This window comes from Chelonia mydas, chromosome 4 (assembly GCF_015237465.2).
Source record: "Chelonia mydas isolate rCheMyd1 chromosome 4, rCheMyd1.pri.v2, whole genome shotgun sequence".
Taxonomy (NCBI): Eukaryota; Metazoa; Chordata; order Testudines; family Cheloniidae; genus Chelonia; species Chelonia mydas.
Window position 1 is genome coordinate 137,293,390 of NC_057852.1, and position 19,453 is coordinate 137,312,842.

Consider the following 19,453-nt stretch of genomic DNA (forward strand, 5'->3'; position numbering starts at 1 on the left):
AACACCAACCAACCAACCAAAGAGGAAAACCAAAAATCCCCAAGAACCCCAAAAAGAAAAAAATGACTGGAAGATAGCTAATGTAACACCAATATTTAAAAAGGGCTCTAGAGGTGATCTTGGCAATTACAGACCGGTAAGTCTAATGTCAGTACCGGGCAAATTAGTTGAAACAATAGTAAAGAATATTGTCAGACACATAGAAGAACATAAATTGTTGGGCAAATGTCAACATGGTTTCTGTAAAAGGAAATCATGTCTTACTAATCTGTTAAAGTTCTTTGAAGGGGTCAACCAACATGTGGACAAGGGGGATCCAGTGGACATAGTGTACTTAGATTTCCAGAAAGCCTTTGACAAGGTCCCTCACCAAAGGCTCTTACGTAAATTAAGTTGTCATGGGATAAGAGGGAAGATCCTTTCATGGATTGAGAACCGGTTAAAAGACAGGGAACAAAGGGTAGGAATAAATGATAAATTTTCAGAATGGAGAGGGGTAACTAGTGTTGTTCCCCAAGGGTTAGTCCTAGGACCAATCCTATTCAACTTATTCATAAATGATCTGGGAGAAAGGGGTAAACAGTGAGGTGGCAAAGTTTGCAGATGATACTAAACTGCTCAAATAGTTAAGACCAAAGCAGACTGTGAAGAACTTCAAAAAGATCTCACAAAAGTAAGTGGGCAACAAAATGGGCTTAAGATGTGGAAAAGACCTTTTCCACATCTTTTTATTTATTGTGGATAAATGTACAGTGATGCACATTGGAAAAAATAACCCCAACTGTACATACAATATGATGGGGGCTAATTTAGCTACAACTAATCAGGAGAAAGATCTTGGAGTCATTGTGGATAGTTCTCTGAAGACGTCCACGCAGTGTGCAGCAGCCATCAAAAAAGCAAACGGGATGTTAGGAATCATTAAAAAAGGATGGAGAATAAGACCGAGAATATCTTATTGCCCTTATATAAATCCATGGTACGCCCACATCTTGAATACTGCGTACAGATGTGGTCCCCTCATCTCAAAAAAGATATACTGGCATTAGAAAAGGGACCTAAAATGATTAGGGGTTTGGAACGGGTCCCATATCAGGAGAGATTAAAGAAGCTAGGACTTTTCATCTTGGAAAAGAGGAGACTAAGGGGGCATATGATAGAGGTCTATAAAATCATGAGTGGTGTGGAGAAAGTGAATAAGGAGAAGTTATTTACTTGTTCCCATAATATAAGAACTAGGGGCCACCAAATGAAATTAATGGGCAACAGGTTTAAAGCAAATAAAAGGAAGTTCTTCTTCACACTGCGCACAGTCAACCTGTGGAACTCCTTGCCTGAGGAGGTTGTGAAGGCTAGGACTATAACAGGGTTTAAAAGAGAGCTAGATAAATTCCTGGAGGTTAAGTCCAATAATGGCTATTAGCCAGGATGGGTAAGGAATGGTGTCCCTAGCCTCTGTTTGTCAGAGGGTGGAGATGGATGGCAGGAGAGAGATCACTTGATTATTACCTGTTAGGTTCACTCCCTCTGGGGCACCTGGCATTGGCCACTGTTAGAAGACAGGATACTGGGCTGGATGGACCTTTGGTCTGACCCAGTATGGCTGTTCTTATGTTCTTAACAAACAAACCCCAAAACAAAACCAGAACACCACACGCACTCCTTCCCCCACCTCCCCTTTCAAACTCCCATTCAAACTCCCTTGTTTACACCTGTGTTCGCTGGCTCCTGTGTTGCTGCACCTCTGCCACTGGCTGGCTGTTTGGCTGCTTTTATAGGTCCCCAATCAGGGCTCTGCTTCTTTCACAGCACGCTGCCCCCTACCAGCCTCTACAAACCGAAAAAGGGAAAAAAAGACCCCCACACATAACAGAACAAACACACTACCCACAAAAAACCTCACTTTCTGCCCCTAAGAACCAGGGGTTTGCTTCCTCCTTTCTCCTCTAATAGAACTCCCACTCAAACTCCCGTTTACAGCTCTGTTTGTTGGCTCCTGTGCATCCATAAAGTCTTGCTTTCCTTATGCTAGGAGGGGGACCATACTGTTTTGTATGTGTGGAGTGGAGTACAGTTCATAGATTGTTTCCAAAAGGGATCACAATGAGCCAGTCTAACCTACTGCATTACACAGACATAAAACTTTGCTTAGTAACTTCCTGTGGGTTCGAAATTCTTCCCTACTCCATGGGTGAATAATGAGTTCCTTAGCGCTCTTAGCAGGCATTGTTGTAGACCTACTGTTGGGACCTTGTTGAGAGATGAGTACACCATAGAGATGTACATACAAGCTGTTTGTTTACCACTATTGGCATAATTTAATTTAATTTTCTTCTCTTTAAGTTGGTAGTAGCAATGGAAGAGCTGAAGCAATGTCGACTACAACAGAGAAATATTTCTGCTACCGTTGATAAACTAACATTGTGTCTTCCTGGTGAGGAATCTGAAATTGATCATTGTAACTTGTACAGTTTCATCTAGATTTAATTTAATATATTTTGTCTTTAATGTATGTATGTTTTTTCTTTTCTCCCCAGTTCTGGAGATGTACAGCAAACTGAGAGAGCAAATGAAATCTAAAAGGTAAATTTTACAGACTGATGCATATTGAAGAATCACAAAGCACCAATCTGGAGGTCTAAGTTAAACTCAACAAAGAAAGAGGTTCTCAGGAGTTGAGAGATCTATACTGCAGTTTGCTCAGCTTCGAAACTATCTAATTTCTCATTAGTAGCTCTCAAACCACTCTTCTGCTCACCCTTTCATCAGTCTAATCCAAATGCAGGTGCAGATTAGAACAGTAGTTTTAACAACGTATAATCTTTCCTCATATACCATGTTTTTCTAGTGAATAGGTTCATAGTAACTTATATTTTTATTTATATGTTTCAATTTGACACACACACACACACACACAAAATCCCTATCCTAGGCTCACCATTCAGTCACATAAAAAACATTGAACTAGCAGTTGCTGCAAACCAGAAATAGCTGACTAGACATGAAACGCCTCCCCCCTCATTCCTTTACCCAACAAATACTATCAGCCCCTGTGCTTCTGGATCCCCCAGAGCCTTGGGTAAATTGATACGCCTCGCACCTGAAAGTCAGACTAGAGTGGGGGAAGTTCGAGCTTAGAAGTTAGTTAGTTATTTAGCTGTTCAGTAAGGGGTTTTCCCCATTAGTATGTCTGAGCATGGTATAAAGTAGCCTACTAGTTTGTCCATTTTTGACTATGTGCATAGCATTGGTGAGGGGTTTATCTGTTGACCAATGAAATGTCCATAAAAATGTTAGTTGTAGCTGGGATTCGTAGCTATTTGTGTGTGTGTTTGTGGGGGAGGGGGGCTGGATCTGATCGCAGTGGTGTGAACTGAAGGGAATTCATATGCCATATGATTCCCTCATTCTATATAGTGTTTCCATGAACTGATTCTGGGAATCACTTCCATTTTTCTTTTGATTGATTCATTTTGACTTGCACAGAAATTATTATTGAGCGCCATATTTAAGTAAAATCTGAACACTTAGTTTTTGTCTGGATTTGATGGCTCCATTTACTAAAGCAGCAAAACTTGCCCTTTTTGCAGCTGTCTCCTTCTGTCTCTTTTCTTGATAACCCATAGGGGATGGGTTGGTAGTGTAAACTTCAGGTTTGAATACCCAGTCTCAGTTGGTTTACTGTGTGTGACATGCTGGAAACGAAGAGCAAAGTACAGTCCAAACCGAGAGAGGATTGACTGTGCAACCCACAGGACAGGAGAGAATGAGACCCAACGCTTCCTTCTCCAGTGTCCAAAATACAAGGAAGCGAGAGAGATTTCCTCAGATGATCAGGACTCATTAGTCTCACAAAGTGATGAGGAAAAATTGTACCTGAGCCTGGGAGAAATAGAGGGATGGCGGAGATATTGCTCGATGCACGAACCTGTCACTGCATTAGGATTCAACACTGCTGACAGACGGACTGCTGACAAACCCCCAAAACAGTGTATGGCTCTAAGGGGATTTTTCCAACCACTGGCTGACAGCTGAGGGATGTCCTCTTTGGTAACGCTTGCACAGCTCTTTATGCCAATAAAGTCTCACTAAATTGTATGTGGCCAGTTTAGGCAAGAGAGTGAAGTATGAGATCCTTTCTGCTCTGGGTTTGTACATGTGAGATCACCAGGGCAATATTCTTGGCCAAAAATGCCTTCTTGCCCATCTGTGTACCTGGCTGCCATTCTTTCACCCCAAAAGCATTTGCATTTCATTGGTGAAATGATCCCTCTGTGCATGTAGCCTGTTAAGCACTTTGGGATCATTTGGGGTGAAAGATAACCTCATGTAAGATGTTGTTAGATACAAAAATATCAGATTTCTGAAGTGGGTTGAGGCGCCGCTGTTCTTGTCCGAGAGAGCAGAACACAGTTGGAAGCCTTGCTTGTGCTAAGAACTCACCAGGGACTGTGGGGCTAAAGCTGCATTACTTCATTAATAAGAATCACTGGCCTCTGCACTTACTCCCTGCTCCAGATATTTTAGACTTTGTTTTCGGCAGGCAGTCGTAGACCTCATCAGTGAACACACACTGTCTCTGCAGGCCACATTTTAGCATCTTCTACTTCAATAAACAATATCCTAAAATATAACAAAACCCCAATGTGTGTTTATTCCTCCAGTTTAAGCTCTGGCTTTCCATCCACTCTTAAGTTTCTCTCTCCAGAGGGGATTACATTTTATTGTAAATAGCTTTTTGTACCCCACTGTAATGTAAATAGTGCCCCATGTTACAAGGTTAAACCATGTGACTGCTGCTCTTAATGGTCCTTTCAATTTTTAGTTAAAATAATTTCCCCGACTTGACTCTCTGTTTACATAACAATTGTTTTGAAAAGAGATTTGAGTGTTATTTTTTAAAGTGACATGGTAGTGCATATTTTATGCCTAAGCACGTATTTTGTTTGAGTTGGGGTTTTTTACTCCCGTTCTCCTGGCCAAATTTCATCTCTGCTGTGTTCCTACTTAAATTTTCACCTCCCCAGCTTTTCCCTTTGGACATGGTATTCTGTATTACCTCTCCAAAACTGTGTCCTGTTATGGTTACCTTATTTTACCCTAGAGACATGTTAGTGATGATCAAAATAAATTTTCAGAGATATCGCTAACAGCTCCATAGTCCAGGTTTACGTGCTGGGACTGGATGACTGGATGGATCAGTTGATAAATTGCTGTGGTCTGTTCATTCCCTCTGAAGCATCTGGCGTCAGTCACTTTTGGAGACAGGATACTGGGCTAGGTGGACCAACGTTCTGATGGTTTTCCCTTCGTCAGATCTGTTATGTTCACGATTAGCTAGTGTAGCTTAGTCCTTTTGGATGGAAGGTGAGTGCTATGTAAATGTGAATTCATGCTCAAATATGAAGTACCTAGGAATGGAAGTAACAGCATCAGAGCAAAGCTCTTTGGGCCAACGACGGTCGTTGTATCCCAAGCAGCACTTAGTCTGGATTCTCATGGGGGCCTCTGGCACTATAGTAAAATAAATAAATGAAGAAGCTGGGTACGAATAACAGTTTGCATTCCTATGGCGCCTTTTAGCCAGGGATTTCAAAGTACGTTTCAAATGCTGTGCCTTACGGCACCCCTGTGCGGTATGTAAGGGATATATGGGAATTACTTGATCCGCCACTTAAATGCAGCCACTTCTAGGATGGGAAGCTTTTAACAGTGCTTGGCAATATTGAAATCATTAGACAGGTAGCCAGAGCCGACTCTCAATAGGCACAAGACAGACATCTCTTTAGTAAAGCAGAGCCATTTTACACAGTCACTTCTCAGAGTATGTCCACACTTTAATCTTGCTAAACCTCAGTTTATCTAACTGCAAATGTGAGAATAATTCTCCCTTATATTGTACAGGAGCATTGAAGTGTGTGTACTTCTGTACAGTGTTTTGAGATCCAGGGTATATAGAAGTGCTAATTTATTGCCATCATCCTCTGATGTCAAGTGGAACAGCAGAATAGTCTTATATACTTCTGAATCTGATTTACACTCTTCCCAGACATTACCCTGCATTGAAGACATTAGAGCACCTTGAGCATACATACCTGCCACAGGTGAGCCACTACCGCTTCTGCAAGATCATGGTGGATAATATCCCTAAACTGCGTGAAGAGATAAAAGACGTTTCCATGTCAGACCTCAAAGACTTTCTGGAGAGCATTCGTAAGCACTCTGACAAGATTGGAGAGACAGCGATGAAACAGGTAGGGTCTTGTGTTGCATTCTACTGATAAGCTTAGCATGCCTGTTCAGTTTTAACTGTCCTTTTCTATGCTAGAGTATTTAACGTTTGTAGTTCAATGTTTCAAAAACTGCTTTAACTATTAAATAAGTGTTGCCATATGAAACTGAATGATCCTTTATTCTACAGCTGCTAGGGGTGTCTGTTTTCTGTTTCTGATGCAACTGCAAAGCGCTGACATGTTTTTCTGTACTTTGCCCTAGACTTCTAGTAGCCCAAAGTCTAGGAGGCCGGGGTGCGTTGTATAATCCAGATCTCCCATTTAGCAATGTAACATGGCATTTGTGCTGCTGTGCTGTGTGTAGTGAAAAATTACAGAGCTGAAAGAGCCAGTGTCAATTTCCCATGGTCAGTGTAAAACATTAGCATGCAATATGCTTTTGTTTCTGCATCCTGAGCTCCTTCAAAATAGTAGGTGCATTTTTACACTATATGTTTTACAAATACCTTGCCATTGCATTGACTTTGAAAGCGATCCCTGGTTAATTGTACATAAATGTGTATTAAAAAAACCCCAAAACTAGTTACAGCAAGGAAATACCACTTTTCTCACTATTCTTTAAAACTTCTCAATGATTTTTTCTTTGTCTTCTAAATGTCATTCTTTCTACAATCTTTTCCATTAATTGGTTTCCTTCATGTTGTTGTGTTTGCTGTGTTGTTGTCCTTGTTCAAAAACCCTCCTGCAACAGAATATAGAATAGGCTTTCTACTCTGAGCTCCATTACTTTGGGAATAATGGATAGCAAACTTTTTCCATTCTACCTAGTACTTACGTTAAGTCAAGTCAGCATCTCTGAATCTGCAAAGAAAATGGCTCTGATCATCTCCTCCTGTCAGAGACTCAGACACACATAGTAACAATGTCTGGAAAGTGGTTTTTTTGTCTCCTGGTATTTAAATTGGTCTTATTAACTGTTCTGAATTTACCTGATGCTAACAGTTACTAGAGGACTAATTGTTTATGGAAAGACTTTTTTTTTTTTTTTTTCTGGCCATGAAAGCCAACCCAGTTTCTTGAAAGGTCATTCTTTGCCGTGTGCGTGGAAAGAAGTAATCATTTTCAGTCGTTTTTTGGGGTCCAACTAATGAAGGGAATGTGCTGTTCTTCAAATACGCTCCATGTCCAGCTAAGGAGGCTTGCTAATTGTTGGAACATAAGGGCTTGCAGATGTTCTGTCTGATTGTTTTAGTTTCCAGTGTTGTTGTCGTTGTGACATTGGGGGCAGGGGTGAGGCTAGTTAATGCATATTGAAAGCTCATAGCAGTATGCATTGGTGCCTTGTGGGCAGAGGTGACACAGGGGAGAGGTGCACACATACACCTGTGTTTTCCCTGGAATAGGTAGGCAGAGTAAGAGTCTGATGAATCCATCTCTTCATCCTCGCATATCCACATCCCACATTGCTTCCTCCTCTGCTGTCTCTCCATCTCTGGCGAGGACACTTATCACCCTGCCCTAGCCTTCACCTGCACCCTTTCTCCTCCCATACATGACTAGTCTCATCCTCACCACCTCCCCTTTCATTTCTGCCACTCCCAGTGGAGTGGCTGAGCCACCTCAAACATATATGCTGCAGCTTCTGATCCATGTCTCATGTCCCTCCATCTCCTTGCACTCACTGAAACTTGGCACTTCCCATCTGGTACAGCCTTTCTCATGGTGGGGTCTCCTCCTCTCTCTCACACGCTGTCCCTCCTGTTACTTCCAACACTTCTTTCTTCCACCTTCAGTCTTTTCAAACTACACATAATCAGTCTCTCTTTTCCCCAATCCTCTTCCCCTCCAGGTAGTTATTATCCATCACTGTCCTCTTTCGTCTATGAGTTAAATGTGTGTCTCACTTTCTGTTCCTCCCTCAGTCTTGGTTCCTTCAACTTGTATGTTGATGACCCTGTGATGACTTGGGGAATCTGCCTGTACAACTTACGAGTTTTGATTGATATGATGAAGTTATTGTGAAATTGCTGTATCATGGGATGCCCCTGGATGTATGTAGATTCCACCCTTGCTGACAAGGCTGTCACATCCCTGCCAGGCCAGGGATAATGATTAAGGCTACGTTTTAATCATGGGTATTTTTAGTAAAAGGCATGGACAGGTCACAGGCTGTGAATTTTTGTTTGCTTCCCAGCCCATGACCTGTCCATGACTTGTACTATATACCCCTGACTAAAACTTGGGCTGGGGGATTCTGGGGGTGTGGTCTGGGGGCACCGCGAGTGCAGAGTGTGTGTGTGTGTGTGGCCCGGGACCCCTGCTAGTGCTGGGGAGGAGGGTTGGAGGGGCTTGCAGGCTCCCTACCCAGCTGCCCAGAAGCTGCAGGCATATCTTTGCAGCTCCTAGGGGGAGGGAAGGCCAGGGGGCCTCTGCCCCCACCATGAGCACTGGCTCTGCAGCTCCCATTGGCTGGGAACTGCAGCCAATGGGTGCTGCGGGGGTGGTGCCTGCAGGCAGGGGCCATGCGCAGAGCCCACTGGCCCCTCTGCCTAGGACCTGCAGGGACATGCCTGCCAATTCTGGGGAGACCCCCTAGGTAAGTGCCGCCCTGCACCCCAACCCTCTCCCCAGCACTGAACCCTCTTCCACACCCAAACTGCTGCTGCTCCCCTGGAGCCAGTCGCACCGGCCGCTGCAAAAGTCACGGAGGTCACAGAAAGTCACAGAATCTGTTACCTCTGTGACAGACATGCCGCCGATGTATCATTTGATGTCAACAGGTGGAAACGCTTGAATGACAATAGGTTGGCTGGAGCTGGGCGAAGATACTTCCTTCAACTTGTTTCGGGGGAGGGAAGAGGAGAGAGTGGAAAATTCCTAAACCAGACAGAGACAAAGGTGACAAAGCTGGAGTTTTAAAAGGGTCTCTTGCGGTGGGCGGGAGGAGAGACCAGGTAAGCCGCACTGGAAACATGGGGCAGGAGAGAAGATGTGGATGGACCAACAAGGTCAGAGAAAGTGTGCTGTGGGGGGAAGGCTCCACGTTTCAGAACACAAGCTGTGCACCACAACAGAAAGAACCTGGATGGCTCGTGTGGACCCTCTCCCCATCCCAAAGAATGCTCTGGAGTGGTAAGGAAACTAAGGCAGGGAAATGCATATGGGGTTTATTATTTTAGTATAGAGCTGTGTATTTCTTATATAATTAAGTAAAGAGCAATGGTGTTAGAACCCTCTGCAAAGTCTGTGCTGTGTTACGCTATTCACGTGCCCTTGAACAGGTGAACTGTGGGCCCAGAATATCCACAGGGCTGGGATTCTGGGGGAGGGTGTGGTTGAGCTGTGTGGTGAGCCTGAGGAGTCAGCACTGGTTCCATGGACTGGGCCATATATAGTGAGGTTGTAGCTCTCACAAGGAGCATACTAGACAGAGCGTTTGTGCCTTGAGACTATATCTAGGGGCAGCACTTGGGCTTTGTTTAGACTCCAGAGGCTTAAGTCCCTCCGGGATTCTGTGGCTGGATCCCCTCACAGCGATGTGAAGAGTGCCTAAGACTAGGGGTGCTCTTGACTGGAGCTGTGACAGACCCATGCAACCCTGTTGCCTCTGGCTTCTTCACCCTTAGCTCTCTGATTCGATCTTCAGCCCTAGGTAAAGTCTCTTGGCTATTGTTATGGTTACCCCTGGATCTGGTCTTCACTAAGCACTGCTGTCTCTTTTGCCCCCTTTGAAGATTTTTCTCTCTGATCACTGCCTCATGTGCGTCAGTAGTGCTGATCTTATGCTGCCTTCCTGTTCATCCACCACCCCTTTGGTCTTAAAGGCTTCTGAACTGAGTTGCATTACTTTGGATTACAGGTTTTTTTCCCAGTGACCCTTTTGAGGCTGCACAGGATCTGTTGAGTATCTTTTGGTTACTTGGGGAAAAGTTTAAGAAGGAATTTTTTTTTCTTCTAGGCAGAAGTTAATAAAATGCTAAGCGAAACAGACTATTGGACAGAGGAGATGTGACAGCATGACTCACTAAGTAGCAAATATTTAGAAATCTTGAATACGCTGTACTGCCAGCTTCCATTTCTATAACACCTTTTGTACAAAAGGATTCCAAAGATTTCTGCAGGCTTATTAAACTAAGATGCAAACTGTAAAACAGGGCTTGCTTCATCCATGGCTGAAGTGCATCTGTCTCTGGGTTGGGGCCTTCTGTTTGTTTTTAAACACACAACAGCACTACATAGCACCTTAGGAAATGATGCAAAGAATGCCACTTCCAATTGACACTGCAAGGGAAGTTGGAATTTGACCAGTGCATTGGGTTTACTCTGGCAAAAAGTGCCATGTGATCTTTAGTGATCAAAAATGACCAGGGACCTAAATTTTGTGTTGCCAGCAGCACAGTGTCCCTTCACATCATATTGATGGAACTGAAGGAAAGAGCTCCCCCTGCTGACTTACAACACCACTTCTTGCATCACTATATCTTTTGCTTAATCTGTTCGGTTTCTGATTGATAGTCACTCCGTAATAATATCTGGCCTGGGAGTGTTGAACAGTGATTGGCAGTTCTAGTGGGCTGCGATAGGGCCTATGCATTCGGGTTAAATGAGCATAGCATAAATTCTGTTCAACTCTCTGATTTTGCCAGTGGGGAGTAGAAGGAGTTTGATACGATGGTGAAGGAAATGATGTTTTTGTAGCATTACGAATCTGAGGCCAACGATGACAAGAGCTGAGAATTTCATTTTATGATACTCGGAATGATCTGTCTTGGAACACAGGAAGCTGTAGCTATGTCTCTGGCTGGCATTCAAAGATACTGGGAGTTCTTTGGCTTCCTCTGTTGGACAGGAAACTGACAGTGGGGGTGAAGTCAAGTCATAGTTCCTGGGGTCAGTCTTACGAAGGAACTGGGAGACTTTTGTGTTGCTCCATTGAGAAACTGTTTTTTAATTCCTTTGCCGTGTGTGTGTGTTTTAACTCTGAACCTCATTACCTGTTATCCCATGGGAATCTTTGCTGCCTCACATATTGTTACTAAATATATAGCACTTAGGCAGATGAAAGAGTCTCGGTGTTGAACTTGCTTTGGACTTTGGCCCCGTGAACCTGTTTTTTTTAAGATCTGAGTTGTTGGGAATGCATTACATCTTATTAACACTTGATGATATCCAGTATGTATTTGTTTTATATAGCTTAACATCGGAAACGTTTCAGGCGTGTGAAAGAGGTCGCTTAAAATGGTGCTGCATGCTAAGTATCCAGTGTGAGCACTGTGCGCGTTTTGACATAGGGGGCCAAAAATAACCAATCCAAAAGTCATTATCGGATAAAGTTTATGTCTGGACGGCCAAAAACATTCAGCCTGCTTTTCAAAGAGACAGATGGAAACAAGCATATTTTTCATAGCATCTGTAGGATGAATTGTCACAGTTTATGTTGAGTAGGTAGTGAACTCTTGTTACGAGTCTAAATGTGCTGGTATTCTGGTCATATTTTTTTTAAGGTGATATTTAATTTTTAGCCACAGATCCTGTTATTTCAAGCCAGATATAACAATTGTATGGTGAAAATATAGACCCATAACATTTTTTGACATCTTTGAGGTGGTGTAACATGTGACTTGGGGGTATGTATTCCTAGAAAGTGGTAAAACATATCAGCCACGCAAATGAACGAATATAATCTCTTAAAAATCTGTTGAGATATAATCAATATTAATCTGTGTTAGATAGGAGTGCAATGGCTTTTCACACAATACTTTGCACTTCCTTGATGTCATTCATCTGAGGAACACAAGGCACTTTCAAAAACTGCCTCGTAACAGCCCTGTGGGAAAAGCAAGTAAGCAAGAAACTGATAAAAATTAAATTACATTGAGAGACACTGGACAAGTACCATTTGCAGATCTGAGAATAGAATACAGATCTCCTGACTGCATCTTTTTCTGAAATTGCTTTGTACTAGGCTTTACCCTTTTTATATATAATCGAGCACTTCATTGCTTGCTAAGGTTTGGACAAAGATCACTAAAGTGTATCTGCATATATGCTGCTATCATAATGCTACACTTGCTGTTTAAAAGGAAAATGTCAGCACAGACGTCAGATTTCTGTCATATTTTTCTAACTTCTTTTAAAAACCATTTAATCTGAGACCACAATTGCTAATATACATTAATTATAATTGTAGAGTTATTCGTGGTATCATTACAGGTTGAAGTTAAGGTTGTTAAGGCATTCAAACATGGCATTTCCGTACCCTAATACGTTTGGATTTCTTTTAAATTTCATCTGAACTCTGAATTCCCTGGATTTATAATGCTTAGTTTTGAGGTACAAACATCCCTGTATGGTTTTTACTTTAAATTACTGATGTGTTCTCTCAGCCTTAACTGCTTCTTTACAGAGTTTTTGTCTGGGAGTATCGAATAATAGCACACCTAAATGGTGGAAGGTAAATGACACGTTCATTTATTGTTTAATGTAAATAGCAACATTACTGTACACAATACTTTGCCAAATAGTTAAATGTGATAGAAAGCAATTGCAGAATTGGCGTGAGTATTTACCAGCCCAGGCAGAAATTTACTTGCTTGCCTGCCCTTTGCCATGATGATCATGGAAAACTAATATTTACGTGCCCTGGATGATAAGAACTTTGTAAGTTTGAAATATCTCCTCAGTAGTCTTGCATTCTTACAGATTTGGGTTGACACTGGGATGCCCTGAGGTTGAATAGTAACTAACGTGTGATTCCACTGAAGCCAAGAGGATGACTTGTTGTATAGGGTGCTACTAATCAGTGGTTCTCAACCTGTGGCCCGTGGGCCACTTGCAGCACAATCAGCATAAGCTGCGGCCCATGTGACATCCTCAGGGCCATACAGATAGTACTGGATGCGGCCCACAGTGGGAAATAGGTTGAGAACCACTGGCCGAGTAAAGGGTTAGCTGGTTTTCAGAACCCTGATCTGAGGCTGGTTGGGACCTAGTGTGAATCTATTCAGCTTTCTGTTTTGGGTTGCTTTCACAATGGCTGACATATTTCCAAACATCTGAGGACGTTCTTGTCAGTTAATTTATTTGAATTGATGGTGATAAGTTGAGACGTGGCATGTGGCAATTTCAGTATTATTGGGAAATCCTGCTATGTCCCAGTGCTTCGTTTTAAATGTAAACACATGCACACCATCCTGAGCCAAATGAGCAAAGCAATTCCTCTCTGGAAAGGGGGATAGAATGACATTTTCTCAGACTGCTGCTAGAACTCCAGATGCTGATTGTTGGCCTTTCGATGGCCCGGGAAAAATGTTAAGAAATGCATTTTGTGCAGTGTTTTTAATTATCATCATCCCCAAGATTTTTAAACTTTGTGTAATCTTCTGTAACACATATGGAAGTTGTTTTTTCTTTGTATGTATATTTTATAGTAAATTAGATTTAACTGTACGTCTCTGAATGCATTGTGCGGAGAATGTCCCCGCTCTACTGTGTGTCAGACTCTTGGCAAGAGCAGATCTATTCCAAAGGTCGTTGCTTGTGCTTTGCCTTTCGTGCTTGCCCTGTTTCAGTCTTAGGATCCCCTGCCACGTGGGCTGCATACGCCAATGCCAAGTTTGAGGTTAGTTCTTAATGTGCTCGTAAGATCCCCGTGTCGTGCTTATTACTATGGGACCTTGTTTTACAGACATGGCCGAGCACTGATAAAGTATTCCTCAGGTTTCAGCGTGTCCACTGAATGCTTTAATCTTGTCCCATGCCAGATGTTTTCTTTAACAAGCACAAAAAAGACAATAAATTTAAATAATGTTGAGTCTGACAAAAGCAGAGTAACTTTAAAGGGGAAAAACCCTGTTAAAAGGACCAGCCAGGTCACCTAGTGATGGTGCAATGTCAGACTAGCTATTTTGTTTCGCTATTCTAATTTCACTCTTGTTTTTCCCCATCTGGGTAATTTGGTAACTTGGAACTGATTTTCTGAAATACTATAACTGCAGTAGAAACTTAGTCTGGATACTGTTGTTGTTGTTTGTATTAAACTAGTATCTTTGGGGACCCCCTTGTGCCAGCTGCTGTTCAAACAAATGCTATGAAGACAGTCCCTGTTGCAGTCTAGGCTTGTGACAAGAGGCAGCAGGTGCATGAAGCAGACAAATAGGAAGGGGATTGACAAGGAAACAGTGAAACAGCATGATGTCTTTCTGTAGTAGATTATTTTACTGTTAACAGCTGTTTAATCGAAAGATGCCATTTTAAAACACACAAGTTTGAGAAGACTTAAAATGTTTTTGTTAACCATGTAGTGCACGTGTGTGCAGACAGAGAGAGACTAATTTAATGGATTAATATTTTTTAAACTGTCAAGCCATCATAAAATCGCCTCTTCTCGAGCCTATTAGAAATAGCTTGAGAAAATAAACAGGCTTTACATTTTATTTCAGTACAAAATGCCTGTGTAAAAAGAAATATTCATTTTTATTTCATCTTTAATTTTTCCTTCTAATCTTAGGCTGCTACTTCATTAAGATTTGACATATAAAATTGCATTCCAACCATTTTACGACTGACTGAGCTGATCATTTAGCACTTGCCATTCACTGTATAATTAATCAGAAAGTTTCCTAGGAGAGATTCAATAAAGTGTCTTCCTCCAAATACTGTCTACACATTCTGTTACAGTCAGGGTGAGATCCTCAAAGGTTTATAGTTTCTCTTTAAAATTGTTGGAAACTGTTGAAAAATGCTCTGGACTCTAAATATCTTTTCTTTCAAGACAACAGGTGTTTGAGAATCCACCACATCCCTGGTATGTTCCAGTGATTAACTGCACTCTCGTGGCTGGCCATTTCTGCATTAGGCGCACACAGCCAGTAAAGGATTGGATACTATTGCAAGTTAGGACAGGTACGTTGGCTAAGCTGTGCAAGTAGCAGATGTGTGGGCGGTAGTGTTGATACTAGCCTGTCTGTCTGTGTAACTCTCTCATGAGCATTATTTTCATCCAAAACAGAGGCAAAAATATTGGCGTGTAATACCTTCCAAACAGTGGGATCTTTCATACGAATTGTACCTAAGATGCTTTTGAGCTTACACAAATAGCTGAGACAGGGAAAGGTCTGTTTAGAATTGAGATTGAAAAAGAGATGAAGTAGGAAGACGCAAAAAGGCTTTTCAGGATAGCAGGAGATGCAGAGGAGAAGACTCTTGCATTGACAATAGGGGGATTGTGTGGAGAACCAAACAGGAGACCAGTGCTACAAGAATAGATGGCACAGGGACGCAAGCAGAGAGAGTTGGAATAACTAAAGGGAAGATTTTAAGAACGATTTTTAAGTGGATCCTGAAATGAATGGAAGAGCCAATGGAGTTGGCCGAAAGTAGATGTGATGCAGGAGGGCTTCCTTGTACGTGTGAGGAGGTAGGCTGCAGCATTCTGACCAGGCTTGGAGTCTGGGGAACTGGGACTTGGGGAAGCTAACAGCCCAGGAGGAAGGAGATGGAGGAATGGATGAGGATTTCAGTGGAGGTGGAGGCGAACGGCACATGTGGGCCATGCTGTGGAGGTGGTGGTAGGTACGTTTGCCGACATAAGCATGTTTCTGTTCCCGTGATGCGTGTTGTTTGAGGTCTTTATGCTTTCCTGTGCTTTTCCCCACATCACAAGATTTGAGCACAAATGTGCTTATTATCATAAAAGAACTTTTATGCTAATGTTTCCTGGCTTTCCATGGAATGTTTTTCTGTTTATTTAAGAGGAATTCTGTGCCTTTAAGTCTGTATTTAACATTTATACTTTATAGAAATTTTATTAACTAATGGGGATTCTTCTGAAATTTTTATGACTTCAAAAATTAAACTGCTAAATCACAGAGTTTGTTTAGTTCCGTGTATCTATGACTAATGGCCACAGGGACTATAGTATTCCTGTAGCATGCTAGGCTGCTCTGTGGAACTGGTCAGAGACGTGGCTACATCATTCATAAGTAAACTCAAAAGTTTAATTATAGGGCAGCCCTATAGTTGCTGGACCAGCTTTTCCTATAGTTGCTTTTTAGGTTTTTTAAACTCCTGAAACCCAGGGATGTTTCTCAGAATAAATCTTTCATCCTCCAACTGTCATAACATTCAAGCTACACTAAAAAAGGCTAACAAAAGCAGAGAAATATCAAATTGAAGCCAGCCATCTTTAACTTACCTTGTGCCTACTTATTGTGCCAGAGGACTGTAGCTATCTGGGGTATCGGGAATACCATACTGAAGTCAGCTAAAGGGTACTGTTCAGTTTATATATATATCATTTCATTGCTGGGGCGCTGTCTCAGCGCCTAGGACAATAGGGCTCCAGTCTTGGTTGGTCTCTCTAGGTGTTAATGTAATAACATTTAAGAGTTTCCCAAATTAATCAACCTTTTAATTATTTTAAAAAGTCCCTTTAAAAGTTTTCAGTATTAGGTGCTTGTATTGTGTGTATGTTGCAACTTCCCTTTACTGTCTGTAGCTGGTGGATATTCCAGTCACTGTACCAAGGCTGACAGTAGATATTACAAGTAAAGTTGGTAAGGCTCTGGGAGCCCATGTTAACGTACGGTTTCAGAGTAACAGCCGTGTTAGTCTGTATTCGTAAAAAGAAAAGGAGTACTTGTGGCACCTTAGAGACTAACCAGTTTATTTGAGCATGAGCTTTCGTGAGCTACAGCTCACTTCATCGGATGTAGGGCAGCAGAATATGTAGTACGGTGCATGAATAGGGAACTCCTCATCTGCAGAAGTTAACAATTTACAAAGATGGATGAAAGACCAGTAATTTTACTTGCAACTGGGGGAAGTAAGGTACAGACTGGTTAAGTGACTTGTCTGAGATCATGCAGCAAGTCTTTCACAATGTCAGGGATAGATCCCAGACGTGCCTAGAATTTTGTATCCACTTAAAACTGCAGAGGTTTGTTTTAAAAGCTTTATGTTGGAGTTTGGTCTGGGCATGGGATCTATAATGACCCACCAGTGGGCAAGACTTATGTTTTATGATTCATCTGAAAGATAGCTTCCCTGGCTGCATGTTGTCCACTATACATAACACCCCCTGGGTCACCATCTTTGCTATGCGACTTTTGGAGGTGTTCACAGTTACTGACCTGGGCCAGCCCTTTTCAGTTTGAGATTTGAGCAGATGACAAGTAATATGGAAAGGTGCACCCTCTAAAACGCAACAAAAGAGCATTTCAGCTCATTGGGAAATTCTGGAATCTGGTGTGCTAATGAGGAGGAAATGAGTTAAAATAGAACATATTAAGGGACTACTACACTTTACAATGGATCTTAATGATTAATGTTAAGGGAGCATGCTCCATAGCCTCTAACTCATTGAGCACACTTTGTCTGACACTACTATACAAATTACAAATGGGGTGTGTGTGATCAAAAAAAAGTGAAATCCTTCAGCAAACCAAGTTTTTGAGTTTGTTTTTATTAAAAAAAAAATTTTTTTGCTGACAAATTCAGGCCATTTAAGCCTCCTGACATACTTTTTAAATTCACATACCTAATAAATTTAGACCAGTGTTCCATTTTTTTTTATTATTGAACAATCACTTCAGTTTACATTAAATCTTGCCCCTCTCCAGTTGGATGGGAGATTAGAGAAGGCTGATGAGGGGTAAGAATGTCTTCATCAGACACATGATTGCGTTTGTTTGAATTCAGGAGTCACCCAAGCATTGCAGCCTTTGAATGCGGTTGATAATTGAAATGCAAAGTCTCTGATAACCGCGCTTTATTAATTTTTGTAGGTATCTCATGGGTTTATTTTTATGGGGAATCAAAACCTCTCTCAGGACGAGAGAGAGGGAATGGTGGCAGGCAATATAAGAGTATCATCATTAATGCAGTACCATAGACTAGTGAGATGAACTCTTTTGGGCTTTGCTGGGCCATGTGAAATCCATTCTTGGGATTGAAAGGCCAGGTATTATGTGCACTGGAGGTTAGAAACAAGGGAAATCTTGTCTAACTGCTTCCTGTGTGTGTCTCTTACTTTAGCTTTTCTCTCTCATGTGCCCTTCCTTATGCTTGGATCACTTTCCCACTTACTGGGTACCAACTGACTTTCTTCTCCTCAAATACCTCCTTATGGTCCATTTCGGATCCCACCCTGCTTCCTTCACCTAAACTTTTCTCTTATATTTTACTTGCCTGACATAGATCGTTAGCTCTTTTTTTTTTAACTTTTGTCAGAGGCTTTTATTTTAAACCATCCAAACAATAAAGGTACAGTTTACATTGAGAACCTAGTTTTAGGCAAGTCAGGCTTTTCAGTGATTTGTTAGCGGTCGTAGGTGGGACCCACTCCTATGTCTTCTTACACGTTGTAGAGAAAGGGACATGCTGCTCAGGAGAGCCACTCAGTAGCAGGCTCTTGGTTTTGCTTGCAGAGTGCTGTGGACATTTCCTATTAAATAGTGACTAGGAAATAAAAGGAAGAATGCTTGGGACTAAATCAAGCGCTGGTGTGCAGGTGCAGTTCTCTTTTGAAGGCAGGTTTGAATTTGGTCCATGGAATATATAGCATTGGTGGAAGGAGAAATCCTCAGTGTTCTAGAGTATAACACATGCTCAGCTTCAGAAGGTAAGTGGTAAGTCGGAAAACAGGGAAGGATAGAGCTTTTGATGCACTGTCATTGCTTGGGCCATAAGATATACGATAAGACTCAGTACTTGCATAGTACTTAAATATTCATATCCCTGTGAGGTTAGAAAATATTATCCCCGTTTTACAAATGAAGCTTTGACTTCGAGACTACTTGGTGATTCAACATCAGATCAGACCATTTGCTTCCAGGGCACGCAGCTTGTTTTTCAGTAGCATTATGTTATTCATAAGTACTTCAGACCTCTTTTCAGCGGGGAGAGATATAGCACTCCGTCAGAGATTTACTCTGAGATTGAGATTTAATTTTACAATGGAAAGTGTGATAGTGAAATATTTTGGTTTAATGATACAAGAAGTGAAAAACAAAGGGAGTAACTACAGTGGGCATCTGCCACAAGCCATCTGGATTGGAGGAGAGTGACATGGGAAGTGTTTCTGGACCAGCTTTCATGGTATTTGAATCTAAGGAAATGTAACTAACCGGATGTGTATGTGTAACCCACACACCACCTGGGTGTGGTGTTCTGTCCTATGTAGTGGCACGGAGACCACTTAGAGAGAGAGATTGAGTCCG

At 41.9% G+C, this 19,453-nt stretch overlaps 1 protein-coding gene across 7 annotated transcripts in view; it reads left to right on the plus strand.

Annotated features, from left to right (window-relative positions):
• The window catches only part of EXOC6B (exocyst complex component 6B), a 448,390-nt gene that overhangs the window by 72,819 nt on the left and 356,118 nt on the right, over window positions 1-19,453 (plus strand). For all 7 annotated transcript variants that reach the window (XM_037898400.2, XM_037898402.2, XM_037898398.2 and 4 more), the window contains exons 4-6: window positions 2,344-2,434; window positions 2,538-2,583; window positions 6,050-6,254. In XM_037898400.2, the coding sequence (XP_037754328.1) occupies window positions 2,344-2,434; window positions 2,538-2,583; window positions 6,050-6,254 (342 nt within the window). The remainder of the gene's footprint in view (window positions 1-2,343; window positions 2,435-2,537; window positions 2,584-6,049; window positions 6,255-19,453) is intronic.